The 19312-nt window shown below is 39.2% G+C and overlaps 1 protein-coding gene across 1 annotated transcript in view; it reads right to left on the reverse strand.

Annotated features, from left to right (window-relative positions):
- frem2a (FRAS1 related extracellular matrix 2a) overlaps positions 1-19312 on the reverse strand; it is a 79993-nt gene that overhangs the window by 12649 nt on the left and 48032 nt on the right. Inside the window, exons 5-13 of the mRNA XM_084942496.1 lie at positions 16271-16396; positions 13881-14132; positions 8267-8416; positions 7943-8152; positions 7247-7444; positions 6704-6868; positions 5062-5244; positions 3901-4031; positions 790-948 (exon numbers count right to left, since the gene is read on the reverse strand). Coding sequence (XP_084798622.1) covers positions 790-948; positions 3901-4031; positions 5062-5244; positions 6704-6868; positions 7247-7444; positions 7943-8152; positions 8267-8416; positions 13881-14132; positions 16271-16396 — 1574 coding nt within the window. The remainder of the gene's footprint in view (positions 1-789; positions 949-3900; positions 4032-5061; positions 5245-6703; positions 6869-7246; positions 7445-7942; positions 8153-8266; positions 8417-13880; positions 14133-16270; positions 16397-19312) is intronic.

The raw sequence follows: 19312 nt of genomic DNA on the forward strand, positions 1-19312 counted from the left end.
TTTAGCAGGAGTGGGTGGGTAAGCAAGGACAGCAGAGAGATGGAGAAAGATACAGTACATGCCAGAGGAAAGAAGGAGACAGATAATACAAACGAGTAAGTGATGGTTGCCAAGGAAATCCAGATGTTTCAGTGGTTTATATTCTCACATTTGTGGTCTTGGAAATATTTTTTTTATATTTAGAAAGCTACAAATATTGGATCGAGGGTTAAGCCTCAAATAGATTCTGTAGATTTCCTTTGTAAACCTGTTGACACTGAGCTTCCTGCTACAGCACTCAACACTTCAATTTCGACAAGACTTCTTCATTTCGCCTCTCCAGGGAACCTCCTACGCAGCTGACCACACTGCACGAAAATAAACACACACATGCACTCTCTCTGTCTCTCTCTCTCTCGCACACACAAACACATACACAGTTCTAGCCACATTCAGCAGTCACCTGAGGAGCAAATGACTTAACACATCACGACAATCCATTTAAGTTTCTCACTGAACACGTTTTCAAGAGTGGCAGAGATTCTCCTATGTATGAGAGCATGGCGACTGTGGCCTACCAAGCTGTGTAATGTTTATTTTAAGAACAGAATAGCTGATTCCTGGTGGACAGTTTGATCCTGAGGAAAAGAAATGCTACCTTCGTTACTGGAAAAAAACGTAATAAATGTAACTGTTTTCTATTAAGCTGCTCTCTCCCAGGTGTTTCTAGAAGGCATGTTGTCGTAGAGTGAGCAAGACTATTCCTCCAGGGCCACTTGTGTCCCTAAATACCATTTAAGCGTGTCTCACTGTGACACAGATGAGTGGATAGCCGGCTGGTGGGTGGAGGCTGTCTTGTGTCCTGGCGACATCATCGTAATGGAGCAACGACGCCACATGAGGAAGGGAGGGAAAGGTGACGTCAGCCATGCTGTTGATCTCCTCGATGTAAACGATCACTTTAGTCACCTGGTTCAGAAAAAGAGCTTTAAGGAGTACTGACACAGAGGTGTTTCTGAGTAAAGCAAAGATTGGAATATTGTATATGAACAAACAGAAGTTAATAAAGCTTACGAAGGATTTTTAAGAACATTTAACACATTACTTGATAAAAACTGCCCAGTAATTGAAATCAATAGGAAACACAACTATGCAGGAAGACCATGGATGACAAAAGGACTACAAAATGCCAGCAAAAAAAAGAATACCCTTTATCGAGAATTCATAAAAAAGAGAACAATAGAAACTGAAATGAAGTATAAAACTTAAACAAAAATAAATTAACTAATATAATGAGATCCTGTAAAAGAGAGTATTACATTAAAAGGTTAGAACACAATAAAGATAACACAAGAGATATATGGAATGTATTAAACAGTATAATCAAAAATGAATCAAGGAATAATGATTACCCTGGGTACTTTATAGAAGGGACAAGAAGTATTAATAACATGGAAGAGATAGTAAATGGCTTTAATGAATTCTTCGTAAACATAGGGCCAAAACTGGCAGAAGAAATAAAGGTTGATGGAATAGAAAGGGACACTGGTGAAAATATTGAAAGGAATAGTAGCTCAATGTTTTTAAGAGCAGTGGAAGAGAAAGAGATTTATGACATAGTTAGAGGACTTAAGAACAAAACCAGTACAGACTGGAATGATATTGATATGGTAACAGTAAAGACGGTTATTGATGGTATTGTAAAACCATTAAAATATATATTCAACTTGTCGTTTCAAAAAGGAGTTTTTCCACAAAAAATGAAAGTTGCTAAAGTTATTCCCATTTACAAAACCGGTGAAAGGCATCATTTTACAAACTATAGACCAGTGTCAATACTCTCCCAGTTCTCTAAGATACTGGAAAAACTCTTCATAAAAAGATTTGACAGTTTTGTGGAAAAATATGAATTAATGACAGATAGTCAGTATGGGTTCAGAAGCAACAGATCAACAGCTTTGGCACTGATAGATTTAATGGAAAAGATAACGGAATGTATGGATAATAAGAGGTATGCGCTCGGCGTTTTCTTAGATCTAAAGAACGTGTTTGATACTGTTAATCATGAAATTCTATTAAAAAAAACTGGAAAAGTACGGGTTTAGGGGAGTGGTTTTGGAATGGTTAAAAAGCTATGTAGGGAATAGGCAACAATATGTACAAATAAATGAATATAAATCTAATTTGATGGATATAGCTTGTGGAGTACCTCAAGGTTCAGTACTGGGTCCAAAAATGTTTATTATGTACTTAAATTATATCTGCAGAGTATCGGAGATTTTAAAGTTTGTAATATTTGCAGATGACACAAATATACTGTGTTCAGGTGTGGAATTGCCACAGGTTTTGGGGATGATCACACAGGAATTAACGATATTAAAGAAGTGGTTTGATATAAATAAATTATCATTGAATGTAGATAAAACCAAATTTATGTTGTTTGGAAACCAAAAGAAAAACATCAAAGTAGAAATATGTGTTGATAATGTATATTTAGAAAGAGTAAATGAAATAAAATTTCTTGGGGTGATCATTGACCACAAGCTCTGTTGGAAGCCACACATTACTTATGTTCGGGGGAAATTGGCACGGGGCATTGTCGTCCTGGGGAAAGCAAAGCATATGTTGGATCAGAAAGCACTGCACATTTTATACTGTGCTTTACTACTGCCATATATGAGCTACTGTGTAGAGGTCTGGGGAAACACATACAAAAGTAACACACAAACAATAACTATAATACAGAAAAGGGCCATTAGATTAATAAATAATGTGGGGTACAGGGACCATACAAATGCACTCTTTGTCAAAATGCAAGCTATTAAATTCCAAGACTTGGTGAAGCTTAAAACAGCGCAAATAATGTATAAAGTAAGAAATAAATTGCTTCCCAAAGAAATCTGTAAATTGTTCATAGAAAGAGAAGGTGGGTATAACTTAAGAGGGAAATGGAATTTAAAAATACAAAGTGCTAGAACAACTTTAAAAACGATGTCTATCTCAATTGCAGGAGTTAAATTATGGAATAGTCTAACAGGAGAAATAAAAGACAGTAAAAACATAAAACAGTTTAAAGTAAAATATAAAAACTAATTTTAAATAAGTATAAGAATGAAGAAAACGGGGTTAACCCAGGACGGTAATGTTGCTGGTAACGGTGTTGTGGTTCTTTTTTTGTTTTTTTTGTTTTGGTTTGTTTGTTTTTCCATAACTTGTGTATCTGCAAATATACACCTTCTGTATTTTTCATATGAAAGAAACTATACTGTGGTGGGGCTTGCTAATTTCTTGTTTTTGATTTATGTATGTTTTGTTTTGTTTTGCTTTACTTTTGTTTCATATGTTGTTTGTTTAATTTAAGACTAAAAAAAAAATTAAATGAATGAGAGGTAAAACTTGAGGGGGTAGGGACAAATAAGTAAATACTTCTGCCTACTCCTTTTCAAACAAATAATGGAATGATATTTTGTAATGATTGTGAAGGCACATGTTTGAAATGTTTGAAATAAAAATGAACTGAACTGAACTGAGTAACGAGTTATCAGTGAATGTGTTTAAATTCTTGGACATTTCTCTCTTCAGACTTTCTGTTTCCCCTTTTATTTCTCTTTCTACTCCTTACTTCTCCTCACTTCTTCTGTCTTTTTTTTTTTTTTTTAACATAATCTATTATTCATTGCAAAATGTTTTCATTGCCCTCTTGGTTGCAACTACAGTAAAGTGCTGCCGGTGTCTGGGCCAGGACACCCTTGTAAAAAAGATCCCTGATCTCACTGGGACTGACCTGGATAAATATGGGTCAAATCAGGAAAAAAAAGCTTTTAATCTTTTTACTTTTTCATTAAGCTTTAAATTCCTGAGCTGTCAGTTTGGATTTTGTGTGATCGCTCTGTGGCGGTTAAGCACGTGCACACTTCTGACCTGAGTTTCAGCCACCATGTTTTCATCAGGCTTCAGATGGAGCGTAAACGCTTCCCTCATTTCTCGGACTCCGTCAAAAAGCACCTGCACCTCCACCACATTTTGCTTATCCCCCTGCTTGAACTCAAGGACTGGGCACACACAAATATAGAAGAACACAATCATCAGGGAAACAGTTTAAAATGTACACAATATAGCACAAATAGATCGTTATTAGGAAAAGTGTACTGCACCGATCGATATCTTTTCCTGAGATAAAAGTAATTGACTTGCAAGGCCAGATTTCCACCTCTTTTTTGCTGAATTTACATTTTTACAGGAAATAAAAAGGCCTCGCAGATTAGCCCAATGCACATTTTATTGCTTCAGAAGAATATATCACTTAGCTAAAAAGCATTGCAGTTTTCTATTTGCATAGTGCCAAAGGTGGTCCATCTCCTTGCACGGTAAGTAATAGAGCTTTGCATTAGAAATGTGCTGCGGCGAGAAAATATTGTGCAATATGAGAAATTCACGGCTGTATGATTCAAAACTGCGGGGAAATTTTAACGGTGGGTAGGCAGGTATAATTTGAATTGACTGAATGTATTCTATAAATATTTCAAGCCTTGATTAAGCTTAGAAAAGTTCACTTTGGGCTAAAAGCTGAACAGATGGAACAAAAGACCTCATCCTGCTGACATGAAGACTGCTGAAATTTTATTAAAAATTACATAACCTCCCACTGGACTATAGCAGAAATCACCTTTCTCCATTTGAGATAAAATTATAAATTAATGACCCTTGCCCAAATAAAACCCTATGCCCACTTTCATTAATCTAACATTCCTATAGGAACCCTTGTTTCACCTCTCTGGCTGCCGCAAATGCATAATAGAAATCAATCAGGAGGATATGTGTAGGTCATTAAGTGCAAATTTGGTGTATCTCGTGATTACTAATGGTGCTGTAGAGGTTTGTATTTATTAGTGAGTTACTGAAAGTTCTGCTTCACATGTTTCAACGCCACTAACGTGCTGAGAAAAGGGAATGAGGAGAGGAAGACAGCTTTTGGTTTTTAATGGCAGTTCAAAAAAAGAACTGTGCACTGCATTGAAGCTCTTTTATGCATCTGGAGCTTTTAATCATATCACACCATAAGAGGATATGTGTGGGATTTACCTTGAGATACAGGATAATAGTCTTCTCCTGAGACAGCTGACCCATCTTTAGTGTGAACGCGAACCACCGACACTTTTGACGTGTCACCCACTCGTACCACAGGGATCTTCACAGTGGCTACAGCGCTGGCTTCCTTTGGTTCATTAACACTGAACTTGGTGTCCAGAAAACGGATGATGGGTTCTAAGGTGGACAGAATTAAAATGTAAAGCAAACTCACTGAAATGTATGCAACAACTTTTACAACATCAGTTCCAAGTAGATCAGAAAACTGTGTAAAATGTAAATAAAATACAGAATGCAATAATTTGCAGTAATTCATGCTTTATTCAGAGTAGAACATAAAAAACATATCAGATGTTTCGACTGAGATATTTTACTATTACATGAAAAATATTGGCTTATTTTGAATTTGATGGCAACGTGTCTTCAAAAAGACAGTGGTAAAAAAAAAAGGCTGGAAAAGTATGTGCTAAAAAAGAAACAGCTGGAGGAACATTTTGCAACAGGTCAGAAACACGATTGGGAATAAAGAGAGTTTCTCAGAAGAACAGGTGGGCAGAGGTTCTTCAATGTGCAACCTCCCCCTAAAAAACCCCAAAATAATAGTAGAACAATTTCAGAATATTGTTCATCAACATAAAATTGTGTAGATGTAAAATATATATCATCATCTACAGTGCATAATATCATCAAAAGATTCAGAGAATCTGGATGCAAGTAGTTTTCAGGCCTCCGAGTGAACGGCATTAAACACAGGCACGATTCTGTCATGCAAATCACTGCATGGGCTCAGAAACACTTCCAGAAATCATTGTCTTTGAACACAGTTCATTGTGCCGTCCACAAATGATGGTTAAAGAACATTTAACCAGTTCAAAAAGGATTTTAAATAAAAAATGTATTTAAAATGTGGTAAATCATTGAAAGTGGTAAACCTCGTCCTCTGGAAGAGGAGAAATACCATCCAGCTTGTGTCAGCACTCAATTCAAAATCCTGCATCTATTGCACCGGCAGCTTGCACATTTAGAAAGACATCAGTGCTGAAAGTTATATACATTTATTTATAAGTCTTAGAGGAACATAAGCTTCCATCCAGACAATGTCTTTTTCAGGGAATACGTTGCGTATGTCTGCAGCTATTACTGTCTAACAGCATTTATAGTAGTATGGGTGTTGACCTGACCTGCCTGGAGTGCCGACCTTTCACCAACTAAAAAATTAGGTGTATCATGAAATTAAAAATAGGAAGAGCTGCTGAACAACTAGAAGCCTATATCAGATAAGAATGGGACAACATTCCTCTCCTTAAAATCCAGCAGCCGGTTTCCTCAGTTCCCAGATGTTTATTAGATGTCTATTAAAAGAAGTTTAAACATTTGATATGCTTTCCATGCTCAGTTGTGAATAAAATAGGGGTTTGAGATTTGCAAATCACTGTATTGTGTTTTTATATATATTCTACAATATTCTACAAAAATTTGATTGTAATTACTACCTGGTCATCAACAATAATGATGTATTGGTGTACTTATTTTCTCTGTGAATTATATTCAAAGCCAGTGCTCTTCATCGGCTTCTATTTTTTAAAGCAGTTAATTTCTGACCTTTTTCAACCTCTGCCTTCTTTCTTCCACTTACTATCTGCCGTATCCTTGATTTCCACAAGCGTCTCGTTTAGAGCTCCAACTGATGCGCCAAAATGTGAATTGCTCTTCGGGTTTCCTAAAACCAGCCGGAGCTCCTCTCCATCCTCATACAGCGTGTCATCAACCAGAGACAGAATACACGGCTTCTCCACCTCGCCTAGAATGTACAGCAAAATGTGTCACAAGATGTGACATGTGAAAGAAATTGAAATGGAAGAAAAAAGGCTTCTACTCTTCTTTTATCTGTAGAGGATATAAAATCTTATTTATCCAATTATTCTTCCCTTTATTCAGTCCCTCAATGGGTTAAGGAAGCTGTTTGCATGCTGAGTATGTTTGAAAAAAAAAAATAAAGAGAACAAAAACAAGAAAAAAAGGGAACCGTTAAAGCAGTATTGGAGTATGTGGATTTTTTTCTTTTTACATTTCTGCGAAACTTGTTTATTCACCTGAAAAGGTGTCAGCTTTCAGAGCGCAGGGAACAAAAGAATTTAAGGAAAGCATGCATGATGTAAAAGTGCAATTACTGAAGAACCTGGTAAGAAACTGATGACAGAGGCATCTGTGTTTGGCCGCTCATCAAAGTCTGAGGCGACCTGCGCAGAGCCCTGACGGGTGTAACAGCGGACAGAAGATTTATGTCTGATGTCACCACTGCGGTACACTGTTGCTGTGATCTGGCCGTCGCTCTCCTCTCCAGTGTACACCGACTCACGAAACTGGACCTTTGGCACTGTAGTCAAACAGGATAGTTCAGTCATTTCATAAGATTAACGCAGAGATAATTTCTCCCTTGCTGGAATTGGAATAAGCTGCAAATGAAAGACCAAATCAAATAACATAGCTGTCACATCAAGCTAACAGTGGTAATGATTGCAGTGGAACTATGAACACACAGTGACAAATTAATTATAACTTTGCGTTTACTAAAGCAGCTAAATTAAAATCTGAAGAAGTTTGACAAACTTTCTAAGGCTTATTTATATATTTCTATACACATATATTAACAAATATCATTAATTTTATTATATTATTATCAGTAATATAAAGAACAGAAAAAACAGGCTGGATAGTGATGCTCTAGCTCAATGCTAATATCATTTTCCTACAGTAATGTGTTCCCAGTGCATTTACAGCACTTTGACCGTATGAGTTAATCACATTAAACATAAAGTTAAGATGCCTTTATGAATGTATTTATGAAAATTCTCAGCAATATAGAGTGACTCACAGTCAGACACTGAGTCATTTATGAAGACTGTAGCCTTTCCAGGTTCTCCCAGGATGCCATTCACTGGCATGCGTAAGACCAGCTCAAAGCTCTCCATCCCCTCCAGCTCTGGCTGTCCCAGGTCATCCAGGATGATTACCCTGAATGTCTGCGTGCTGACGCCTGGAGCAAAGTCAAGGTTGTGACTGATGCCTACATAGTCAATACCGGCTGTAAATAAAATGTACAGACAAACAGAATGCAGGTAAATGACAAATAATGCTATTGGTCAATTCAATTATTCTTATCTGTCAGAAGCAATACTTTAACTGTATGGGAGCTCACCTTCTGCAGAAACGAGCTCTGCCTTGCGAGAGCTGACAGTAACGGCTGCAGATTTGGACAAATCCGTTCCCGTCCTCCACACTTTGATCTCCACATACCCATCGCTCTCATCCACATGATACTCTACCTCCCCAAAGTAAAACACAGGAACTGGGGAGAAAAGACAATAAATAAATAAATGGCTGTAATTAATGCTTCTTGATTCCAGACTACAGCTTCATAATATCCGTTTAGTTTCAATGATTTCTGTCTTTAACCTCCTAGGACCTGGCGTCCACATATGTGGACATCACATTTTGGGTTATTTAGACTAAAATAAATAATTAAAAAATAATAATTTTGCTCTACATGGGCCTGATATCCACTTACGAGGACATTATACTGCTACTGTTCTATCAAAATTTTAAACAAATATCCTCATATGTGGCTCTCATTGTTCTTAAAAACAAAAATAAGGTAAAAAAAAAATCTGGTAATTCTTTGTTTTTACATTCATTTGGCCCCAATATGCCCAAATATCAAAGAGAAATTAAAAATGCATGCCATGGAAGAGTTTGGATCTTAGGAGGTTAAATGTATTAGTTGACTCATTATTTTCTTTAAATATTAACACTGAGATATTCAGTATTTGGGGACTTTTAAGGTCAGCACACATTTTTTCTTCATACTTTAACTTGACAGCTGACGTAGCATATATGAGCTAAATCAGCAGTGGTACTAATCTATAGATCTGTATAGATCTCCAGCAGCCACTTGCAGCCTGGCATGATTCATTTGTATAGCCAGTAGCTGGACAGAACGGTCAAAAAGCGGCAAGCCATTAGTCTGAAGCTAAACTGCAGGGGAGTGTGACCTTTCAACATCTATCGGCCTTAAATCCACACATTTTTTTATTTTAATTGTTTCTCCTGACAGAATAATTAAGTACTTTTAACAAATATGGATGCTGTTAACACTGAAACAAAGCCTGTGTGTGTATGTGTGAGTCTTCTTCTCTGACTGTAAAGTAGTGAGATGGAGAGACAAAGAGAATGCAGCCCCCCAGACTGCTCAAAGGCTTGTTTGAACTAGGATTGTTTCCTGAGGCAGCAAAGTGGAGGCAGTCCAGTGTGTATTTGACAGTTTCATCTCTCACAAGCCGCCCCCCACCCCTTTCCCTCGCACCCTCGTCGAGTCATAAAAAGTGACAGAATAAAAGTTCTTCTGTCTCCATTTTAAACTGGCCTGTTTCTTATATTCCGGCATATAATCCAAAAATAGCACATGTGTTATTGTGTTTTCGTGTCACGATCAAATACTTAACAAGCCAGAGATTTTTTTTTTTATTCTGAATATTACTCTACTGATATATGAACTTTCATATTTTATTTATATACTTTAACTAGGCCACATAACAAAAGCTAAGTGGAGTATTTAACAAAGGGACCGAGAAAAAAAAAAAATCTGCAGTTGCATGTTGACTGCCAGCTTCACATAACAAGTGACAGCTCAGGGTAATAATATCCAGCGAGTATTGCACATCAAGTGCAGCCTGTGCCCTCTCTCGCCCCATCCAAAGACATCTTTCCTCAATGCATCTGTCTTTCTCATTTACCTTTTCTTCCTACACACTCACTGTTATCTAACAGATGCATCACTGCTAACAGAATGTGTGTATTTGCACAAAGGCAGAGTAAAAGCAAAGTAGGAAAAACACATGGATAAAAACGTCTGACCGTAAACACTGATAAACAAGGGGCTTGTAAGAGCGTGGACGTGTAGCTTATCTTTAAACACTAAATGCAAGCAATCTGGCTCCAGTTCCTTCTGTGCTCAGCGAGGACACTTCTGCTAAGATGCTAATAAACATGTCTGTATTCACACATGTCTTGACTGCGCTCCCCTCTGCGTGACACCACAAGAGGGAGGTGAGTGATGACTGATGAATGAGAAATGAATCCTCTCTCCCCTCTGGGACAACGCCTGTGGTTTAGCACACTGAAGTGTGTGGGGAAGGTGTAAAGCCAAATTATGATAATTACCAGTGTGTGGGTGCCTGTAGCCATTTGTGTGTCACTGCACCTTTAAATGCAGTTTATAGTACATTCTCAGCTGTCCTGTAAAGAACGGCCCTTTTTTGCAGGAGGCTCGCTAATACAAACTGTCTATATGCAGTATTTCACTTGGTATGGAGGCTTTTAGGTAATAAACGTCATATCGAATCGTGGAATGATTAAGAAGGTAGGTCATATCTAACTATAATAAACAAACCTTTGTCTTTTTGTTGGCATTTAGCTTTTATTAGCTAGAATAGTGGAAAGGGTTGAAAACAGGGTATCGTGACATACAGGGAACAGGCTGGCTCACATTTGAACCCATGCCCCTGCAGCAGCCTCCGGCATATGGGTCACCTACTCCTCCAGGTTTTCTACAGTGGCACCTGTGAAATCTGTTGGTTTTTGGGGGTTTTTTGTTCTTTTTTCTCCTCCTAGACCAGGGGTGTCAAACTCAAATACACAGTGGGCCAAAATTCAAAACTGGAACAAAGTCGCGGGCTAACATTAATATTTATTGAAAAAAAAATCTTCCTCCAGATATAAGAATGAATCTTTCGTATGGACTCAAATAAATTTTGCTGGAAAACTGAATATGGAACAAGCAAAGCTTAATACTAAACAATTAAGCTTTGCCAAAAAAGCTTAATTGTTTGGCCAAATTTGGCCCGCGGGCCAGAGTTTGACACCTATGTCCTAGACCATCAAAACTTGGACCAAACCCCATCACACACAGACTGCTCGAAGAAATTAAAGGAACACTTATTAATCAGAATATAGCATCAAGTCAATTAAACTTTTGGGATATTGATTAAAACAGTGCTGTAAGCTAAACAGCAGAGGAGGTTAATCAGTTTTAGCAGTTGTACCAGAGGGGCAACAATGAGACAACCCCCAAAACAGGAGTGGTTTTACAGGTGGAGGTCACTGACATTTTATTCCCCTTCTCATCAATTTTGAATGTTTTTTTTTTTTTTTTCATTAGTTTGCATTTGGCTAGGTCACTTCTGTTGGCATGAGATGACACCTGGACCCTACAGAGGTTGCACAGGTAGTCCAACTCATCCAGGATGGCACATCAATACGTGCTGTTGCCAGATGGCCATGGAGGAGATTCCAGCGGATGGACAGTTATTGTGGGATAGCTGGACAGAGCAATAGAAGGTTGTTAACCCAACAGCAGGACCAGTATCTGCTCCTTTGTGCATGTTGGTACATTTCAGTAAACGTGCAAACTGAATTTCAGTGGTCATATTTCATATTTCCCTAGCAAAAAATTAAGAAATAATGGGTAGTTGAAGACTTATACGAAAAATAGTATTGCTGAAAACAGCACAAACAAAAACTCTCCTGTTCTAAGTTCACCTTCTGAAATGCAAAGTAACCCGACTGTTTCACCTCAGTCAGGGCATACAAAATAGCCAGAGGTATTCTGCAGCTTTGGTGTGACCAACACTCAGGCTGCCCTAATATTGAAATGAAGGCCTGGGTTTCCAAGAGATACTCACAGCTAATCTACAATTCTACAAACTCAGCTGTGGCCATATGCACCCATCCGAAAAGTCTGCGCGTTCGTCTCTCCTTGGCAGGGTACAAGGAGATGACAACACTCACTTTGAGTCAAAATGTGCAACCATGCAGAGTGCAACACTCAGGGCGACAGGTACTGTAGAGTTTAATCTGATAAAGTACTAAATCAAGCAGATATCTCTGGGACTTTTTTTTTCTCAGATGAAGTGAGAAAACCTTGTGTGTGTGTGAGAGAGAGAGGTATAGTGGATAAATAGATGGAAGGAGAGCAGCCAGGTGAACTTGACTCTAACCTGAGGGAAGGAAAAATGGGGCTAGAGAGAGGACTACCAGTCACACTTAAGTGTTCTTTAAGTGCTTTTCTCACCATTTACCTTACCTTACCTTCACACATAAACATCCATGCAGATGCAAGGAACCATGTGACACAAGTAAACACATGCTGCATAACTCTTGTTTCACTATTTTCCTGGCCAATTGGAGTTTGCACTAAAGAAAATGAGGCTGCAGTTTGACTGCCTGGGTGCAGGTAGTAGAACACTGTCAGACAGCGTATTATCCTCTGGGAGGCTAAAAATGACACATAATCTCTCACTGGTGTTGGGCTCTCACAAACACATTTCCATTCCTTTGAACTCAGCACCAAGTCTGAAGTCTTCTGACAATTTACGAACAATCAGACCATGTGTCATCTTTCTTGTTAACTAGCCCCCAGATGCCTCCCCGCACATATGCACAGTCAGTCAATTTGGCACAATTGTTTGTATCCCTAAATGAGTTCTCAGTTGTAAGTCGTCATTGTTTTATTTATCCCAGGCTGCCGTTTGGCAGAAGCATGATGAGGCCTCCGTGACACAAACAGTTCATGACAAAATGAAAGACTAAAAGGAAAGCAAGATTATAAAATGTCTGTAAAATAAGACTTCATTTTTCTACATTTTAATCTTAAACCCAATAAAGAACCTTGCCACAAATTACAGAAAATGAGTAAGGATGTGTTCTCAGCTTGATTATATATCTTACAATTTTTTGATTTGACTTTTTCCTTTGTCCTAAAACGTTGGCTCTTACTCTGCTGCTTTAAATCTGCCAGTCTGTATTTGTCCAGATAGATGAAAAATGGGTGTCTGAACAACAAGCGTGTAAGCTGAGAACCACGTTGTGCATAAAGGGAATGAAGACTGTCTTTATGGCCTTTGTTACATCACTGGTATTTGACCCAAATTCATTATAGACATTACAGCCTTATCTCCAAAAGAGATACAAAAATTGTGACTTTTACCGACTTTCACTTTTTAATCGATTTGGTGGCATTTAGCAAAAAAATCCAGAGCACAGACATCATTCTGTCACTGTGAAGTCTCTAAAGTAAATCAATGCAGAATAGTGAGATGGTGGAGAACGCATACAGATTGCAATAGGTATTTCCCAGCAGGCATGTCAGTCCCCAGATAAATCATCTACACATTTCTCTTGCTTTCGGAATATTTAATCTACTTTGGTCCATGCGATGCTGCAACTGGATGAAAGCAGACAAGGGACACGTGTGATAATGCAGTCCCACCGGACTTGTGCTCGCTTCTCGACTGTAATTAAAAATTGTCAGAATAGCAGCGTGACAGGAGTTTGATTCCATCTGTCTGCTGTGAGTGCAGGGTCTATTTCAGCACTCTAATCCTGCGTGCCTTAACACCCGCTAAGTCTGTGAAACAAGCATAATTAAGAGAAATTCTGTGATATGAGGGCTCCGAAGAAAATTCAAAACAACAGAAATGCATGCACTTGTTTGAAAGAGTGCATATAAGCACGTGTGCTTTAACATTAAAGCCAAGCTGAAATAAATCAAATCTTCTAAATCTCTGGAGCGAGGCAAGAACCTTTTGCAAAGTTCACCACAGCCGCTGTGATTCAGGTTACGGCACATCACATCTGGCAGCAAAATGGTTTGACCACAAATAGATTTTGAAGTTTTCTCTATGAAGCTCTTAGAACTTCTAGAAATGATCACCTGAAAAAGATAAAGTTAGAAAGCTATTATTAGAATGCATTACCATCATCCGTATCTTCCAAGATGTTAACTTTGGTGGTGGGGTAGTGCATTCCCAGACGTCCTCCCACAGGCAGTGACAGAGTAACATTGAAGCTCTCTTCTCCCTCGTACAGGGAGTCGTCTATGATCACCACGCGGCACAGCTTCTCCCTGTCACCCTTGTTGAAGCGAAGGAGGCTGCTGTGTTCCTCAGGACGGGAGATGTAGTCCGAGTAAGAGAGGACACTGGTGGGAATGGTTCCTGAGGCCGAACCTTTAGAAAGACCAGCAACAAGAATGGTGAGTACGATGCACAAAAGCATAAAAAGAATAAAATATGATTGAAAAGACCTAATGAAAAGACCATAAATGGTATCCTCTGTACAAGGAAGATGTGTTATTGATACAAATCTTTTAATACAGTGTTCAAAAAAAAATTAAAGGAACACTTTGAAAACGCAACAGATCTCTGTGGGAAAAATTCATGCTAAATAATAATACGGATATGGACTGGGTAATGTGTAAGAAATGAAAGGATTGTCTAACGGAAATGAAATGTATTAACCTACAGAGGATTCAATCAAAGTGAAAAAATGATGCAACAGGCTTTTCCATTTTGCTGAAATTCCATTGCAGCAACTTAAGATACTCCGTAGTTTGTATGGCCCCCACGTTCTTGCTTGACTGACAATGTCGGGGCATGCTCCTAATTAGATGATGCCAGGTGTCCTGCAGGGTTTCATCCCAGATCTGGACCAAGGCATCCTGGACAGTCTGAGGTGCAACATAACAGCATCACAAGGACTTAAAATGATGTCCTAGAGGTGTTTTACTGGATTTATGTCAGCTGAGGGTGGGGGCCACTCACTGCACCAGCGTAGGATCTAACAATGGTTTCACGGTTTGTTCGTCTCTCCATTGGTGAACGATGTTACAAGCAGCATAATGTTCTCTGCGTCTTCTCCCGAGCCTTTCACATCTGTCACATGTGCTTATGGTGAACCTGCCCTCATCTATGAAAACCACAGGATGTCAGTGGTGGTTTTACCCATTCTGGGGTTCTTTGGCAAATACCAATCACCTTCAAGGTGTCAGGCAGCGAGCACAGGGCCCACTAAAAGATGTCGAGCCTTCAGGCCATCCTCATGAAGTCTATTTCTGATGAGGGACATTCACACCAGTGGCCTGCTGGAGGTCATTAGTGTGACCTAACGGGAACAGGATGGCAGTGCTCTTCGTGTTTGTCCTTGTACAGAGGAGCAGATACTGGTCCTGCTGATGGGTTAAGGACCTTCTACAACTGTGTCCAGCTCTCCTATAGTAACTGCTTGTCTCCTGTAATCTCCTCCATGCTCTTGAGTCTGTGCAAGCCCTCTGATAAACCCTCACCCTGGATGAGTTGGACACTGCATCTACTGTTCATTTCATTAACACCAAAGTAGCTGAAACTAATTAACAACTGTCTGTGCTACTTAACTGACCAGATGATATTCTCTGATTAATAATAATAATAATAATAATGGATTGGATTTATATAGCGCTTTTCAAGGCACCCAAAGCGCTTTACATTAAACTATTAAAAATAGTTCCTTTAATTTTTTTGAGGTGTGTATAAGAACTTGGATTAAGAGCATGAAAAATAAATATGAAAATAATGAAATGAAGAAAATATGAAAATGTTGTGTATCTCAGTGCTACAAATCTATATTTGAATTTCATGAGATTCAGATTTTCAGCATAGCTAAACTTCGACTTTTAATTGCAGCAAGTCCATTAGGTCTGTCGGTGTATGGCAAGGAGCACAGAAATAAATTTCCATCAAGTTCTGGCAAATTTGTTAGAAATCTTTCATTTTTCATTAACCATGAAAAGCAAAAAATAGTATGGCTGAATTATTAAAGGGGAAGCGGATGTTGTGGAGCATGTAAGGAATCAAGAATTCTTGCAAAACTTAACAGCTACGTGTGATCCTGCTGTGCTTAGGCTGCTAACATGTGATTTGTGAAAATGCAAATGCCGTGTGAACAGCTTCTTTTCCAGAGAGCTGACTTGACTTTAAACAGATTTAACGGGTACTGTCAAACTGCATAGGTGATGAAAAAAGCTGCACCCGACACTCCACCTACACATGAATATAACAAAGACATCGCCTGTCATCCAGACGCATATATCACAAGTCTGAAACATGCCTCACTTTTTAGGTTTTAACAATTACATGATCTATTTGTTTTGTGATTTGAAGTAAGGACAGCTGAGACTTCATTATACAGGTGAATATAACGTATGTAAATCAGACCCAGCTTTTTATACCGTTAACCAAGTGGTGCAATCACTGTCCGCAAATATGGCAGGATTGCAGCGTATACAGGGGGGGAAATGGGTTAGATGAGGTGAAAAAAGGCCAGCCTGTACCCTGCTGTGTGTAGCAGACCACCATGAGCTCCTCGCTGATGTCTCCACTGCGGTGCACTGGGATGAAAAGCTCTCCAACATCTTCCTCTACTGAGCGGATCTGTTCAGGGAAAAATACAGTCGACTCTGTTTGGAAGGGGAAAAGAGAAAACGAGACAGTGAGAGAGAGTGAGAGTCAGGGGAAAAAAGAAAAGGGTAATGATATGTATAACAATCTGCAAAAATCCACAGTGCATTAGGCCATCAAGGACTAATACAGGCTTTTGTTCTGGTTCTGCATTAGCGAGCTGCAGCTGACATTTTCCTTTCATTTTTTTTTATTCCATTGAAGTGGTGGTCCTGCAGTGTGCAGTGTGCTTATTCATATTTGAGAATAACTCTCCATCGGTCTTTTGGTTTGGTGTAACCAGACGGGCTCTTCAAAGAGACCGCTTTGGAAGTTTTTCTTCTTGTCTCACGTATCGCGGACAATTACACAGGCAAGAATCTGAATTTATACCACAGAGTCAATCAGCTGGGAGTTTCACCCATCTACAGCTCCATACTCAGAGGGGTCAATCATCTCTCTCATATTTTCTTCCCCGCCTTTCTCTCCGTCTCTGACTGGAGTTTGTGATTGAGGGAGAAACTTTGAGCTAGTGAAAGCATCATCTATCAAAGCACATAACTTACTGGCATTATAGAAACAATAAATTTTGGAGGCTATTTTCCACAGACGCACTGGGGCCAATAAAAATGCTAACAGAGTGGCCGAAGCTTCAGCTCGTCCCAGTTCTTCGCGTGCCTTTGTTTTGTGCGCTCTCTGAAAGAATCGATGGCTGAATGATGGGAGGTGAAAAACACTGACTAAAACTTCAATTAAAAAGGCAAGGACTGGCGCGTGAAACAGATTTATATCTGACTCAATGCCCGGCGTAAAGAGAGATCAGCAACCTGAGCTGGCTGTTTGGGATGAAGTCATTAACATAAGACAATCTTACACACAGCGGGGGGAGGAGGTCGAACATTTCTTTTCTCTTACGATAAGTCGCTAAATTGTTCTCACAGTCTTCTTCCACCTCCCCGACTTTTTTTCATTCTGTTCCTGTCCACAATCTGTCACTCCCCGGGGACTCATACAAGGAGACTGAGGTCCACCGCTTACCTATTCCACACACACGAGTAACATTACAACCTGATTTTCTTCCCTCTTTCCACACACGTACTGTACACTTAGTCTCCTCCTCGCACTCTTCTATTGCCTCTAAATCCACCTACGGTTTGGAAAAGCACATTTTCAGCCAAGTGGGTCAAGTTCACCTCCTGGAGGAAAACCCACAGTCTTTTTTAAATCATTCATGGGGATTGGAACATAAACACAGGCTTCTATGCTGGGTGTTAAAACAGCGAATACTTGCACCTGATTTTGCTATTGTTTCACCAAACAAAATAAAAACCGTTTTTGTTTTCTTTTACTCCAGCTTTTCTTTTCTTCCTATGCCTTGAACCTCTCCATTATTGATAATTTCATAAATATTCTATGGATGCTGGGATATTTTCCTTGTTGCTGCTGTTTGACTGTGTTGTGATAAATGTGCACTTTACTCATTACCACCTTGCAATGCTGGTCATGCCCAAAATGGAGATGCACATGTATAACAAATGAGCCCCTAAAAACCTGCAGTTAATAGCACAATATAAGTAAAACACAATCCAGCGTAAGAAGATGTAGCTCCTCGCTTGAAAGCTTTGTGTTTACGACTAGAGACAAGTGTCCATGATGACACACAAAAACACAAGTGCGTTCTTGTTTGTTTAGCAGAATGACACTGGTGCAAACGCAGTAAAAGTTGTCCTGATGTATTGTGTTCTTAATGAGAACACAAGAACTATAAGAACCTGTAGCAATGTGGCTGCTGCTTAGAGTATGCAGTCCAACAACAGGCGTTTCCCTTCATCTTTAGTCATCATTGCGTATGCTTTACATATATAAAGAATAAAATCTTAGCAATCACATGGGCAGACAGCAGGTAAAAAGTAGAAGCACACTCACACATGTCTATAAAGTATGTGTTCTTGCTTAAAACACCAGAGAAAAACTCCAAGCATCGACACAGACAAGTGCAGTTTGTTCGAGCAAACTCCACTCCTTAATTTTGGAGCACTTTTACTTAACAATCCTCTCTCCTCCTCTAAAGCTGATATTAGCCAAGCTGACATGTTCTCCGGGGAGTGACTCTCCGGGATAACCAGACGACTAGACAAAGCCCGTTTTCATCATTAGAGAAAGAAGCTGGAGTACAGCTAACACCACAGGCATAGCTAAAGCTTCACTAACCCATTAGAGTACAAAGTGGCACATCTCTGTCACATTAGACAGTCCCCCGAGAAGACGGAAAACAAACCAGCCCCTGCCCTCCACACACTTCGTAATTAACCCACTGGGGAGGATAGATTGAGGAGGGAAAATGTGGCATGGGGAGTGATACTGAGAAACAAAGGACAAGAAAACAAATGAGAGAGGGGTGAGAGCAACTGCAGTATGTCACTATAATGGACGCTTCAGCGTTTCCATCTTTGGTGCTCAACTGTAATTACTTGGAAGTTGCACTGAGGAGGGGGTAATGCATGCAAAAAAATGAAAGTAAAAGCAGAAGTAGAGTAAATCTCGTCTGGATGGAGCAGAGGAGTCAGTTTGTCGCATCACTCAATATTCCATTAACATTTCAATTTGCAGGAAAAGACACAAAGAACTATGAGAGTGAAAATGGCAGATTATAACCTATTTAAGAAAGAAAGCGAAAGACATTGTGTGTGCGTAGATGTGTGTGTGAGTGTGTCAGGGTGTGATTATTCTTCTTTTTTTATGACTTACTGGATTTTAAGAAGCACAGATTGTGCTCAGTATTTCCATTGGGTATAAAAAACACTACTACCATTAAGAGATGAGTATTATCCCTATAGTAATTTTTCACTGGCTATCATGTCAAATATGTATTTCTGCTCCTTTCCTCAAGGCAGAGCTGACAAGGCCTTATATTAGAAAATACTTATATTGACAGT

This window comes from Perissodus microlepis, chromosome 10 (genome assembly GCF_051167445.1).
Source record: "Perissodus microlepis isolate ML-2025 ecotype Zambia chromosome 10, ASM5116744v1, whole genome shotgun sequence".
Classification (NCBI taxonomy): domain Eukaryota; kingdom Metazoa; phylum Chordata; class Actinopteri; order Cichliformes; family Cichlidae; genus Perissodus; species Perissodus microlepis.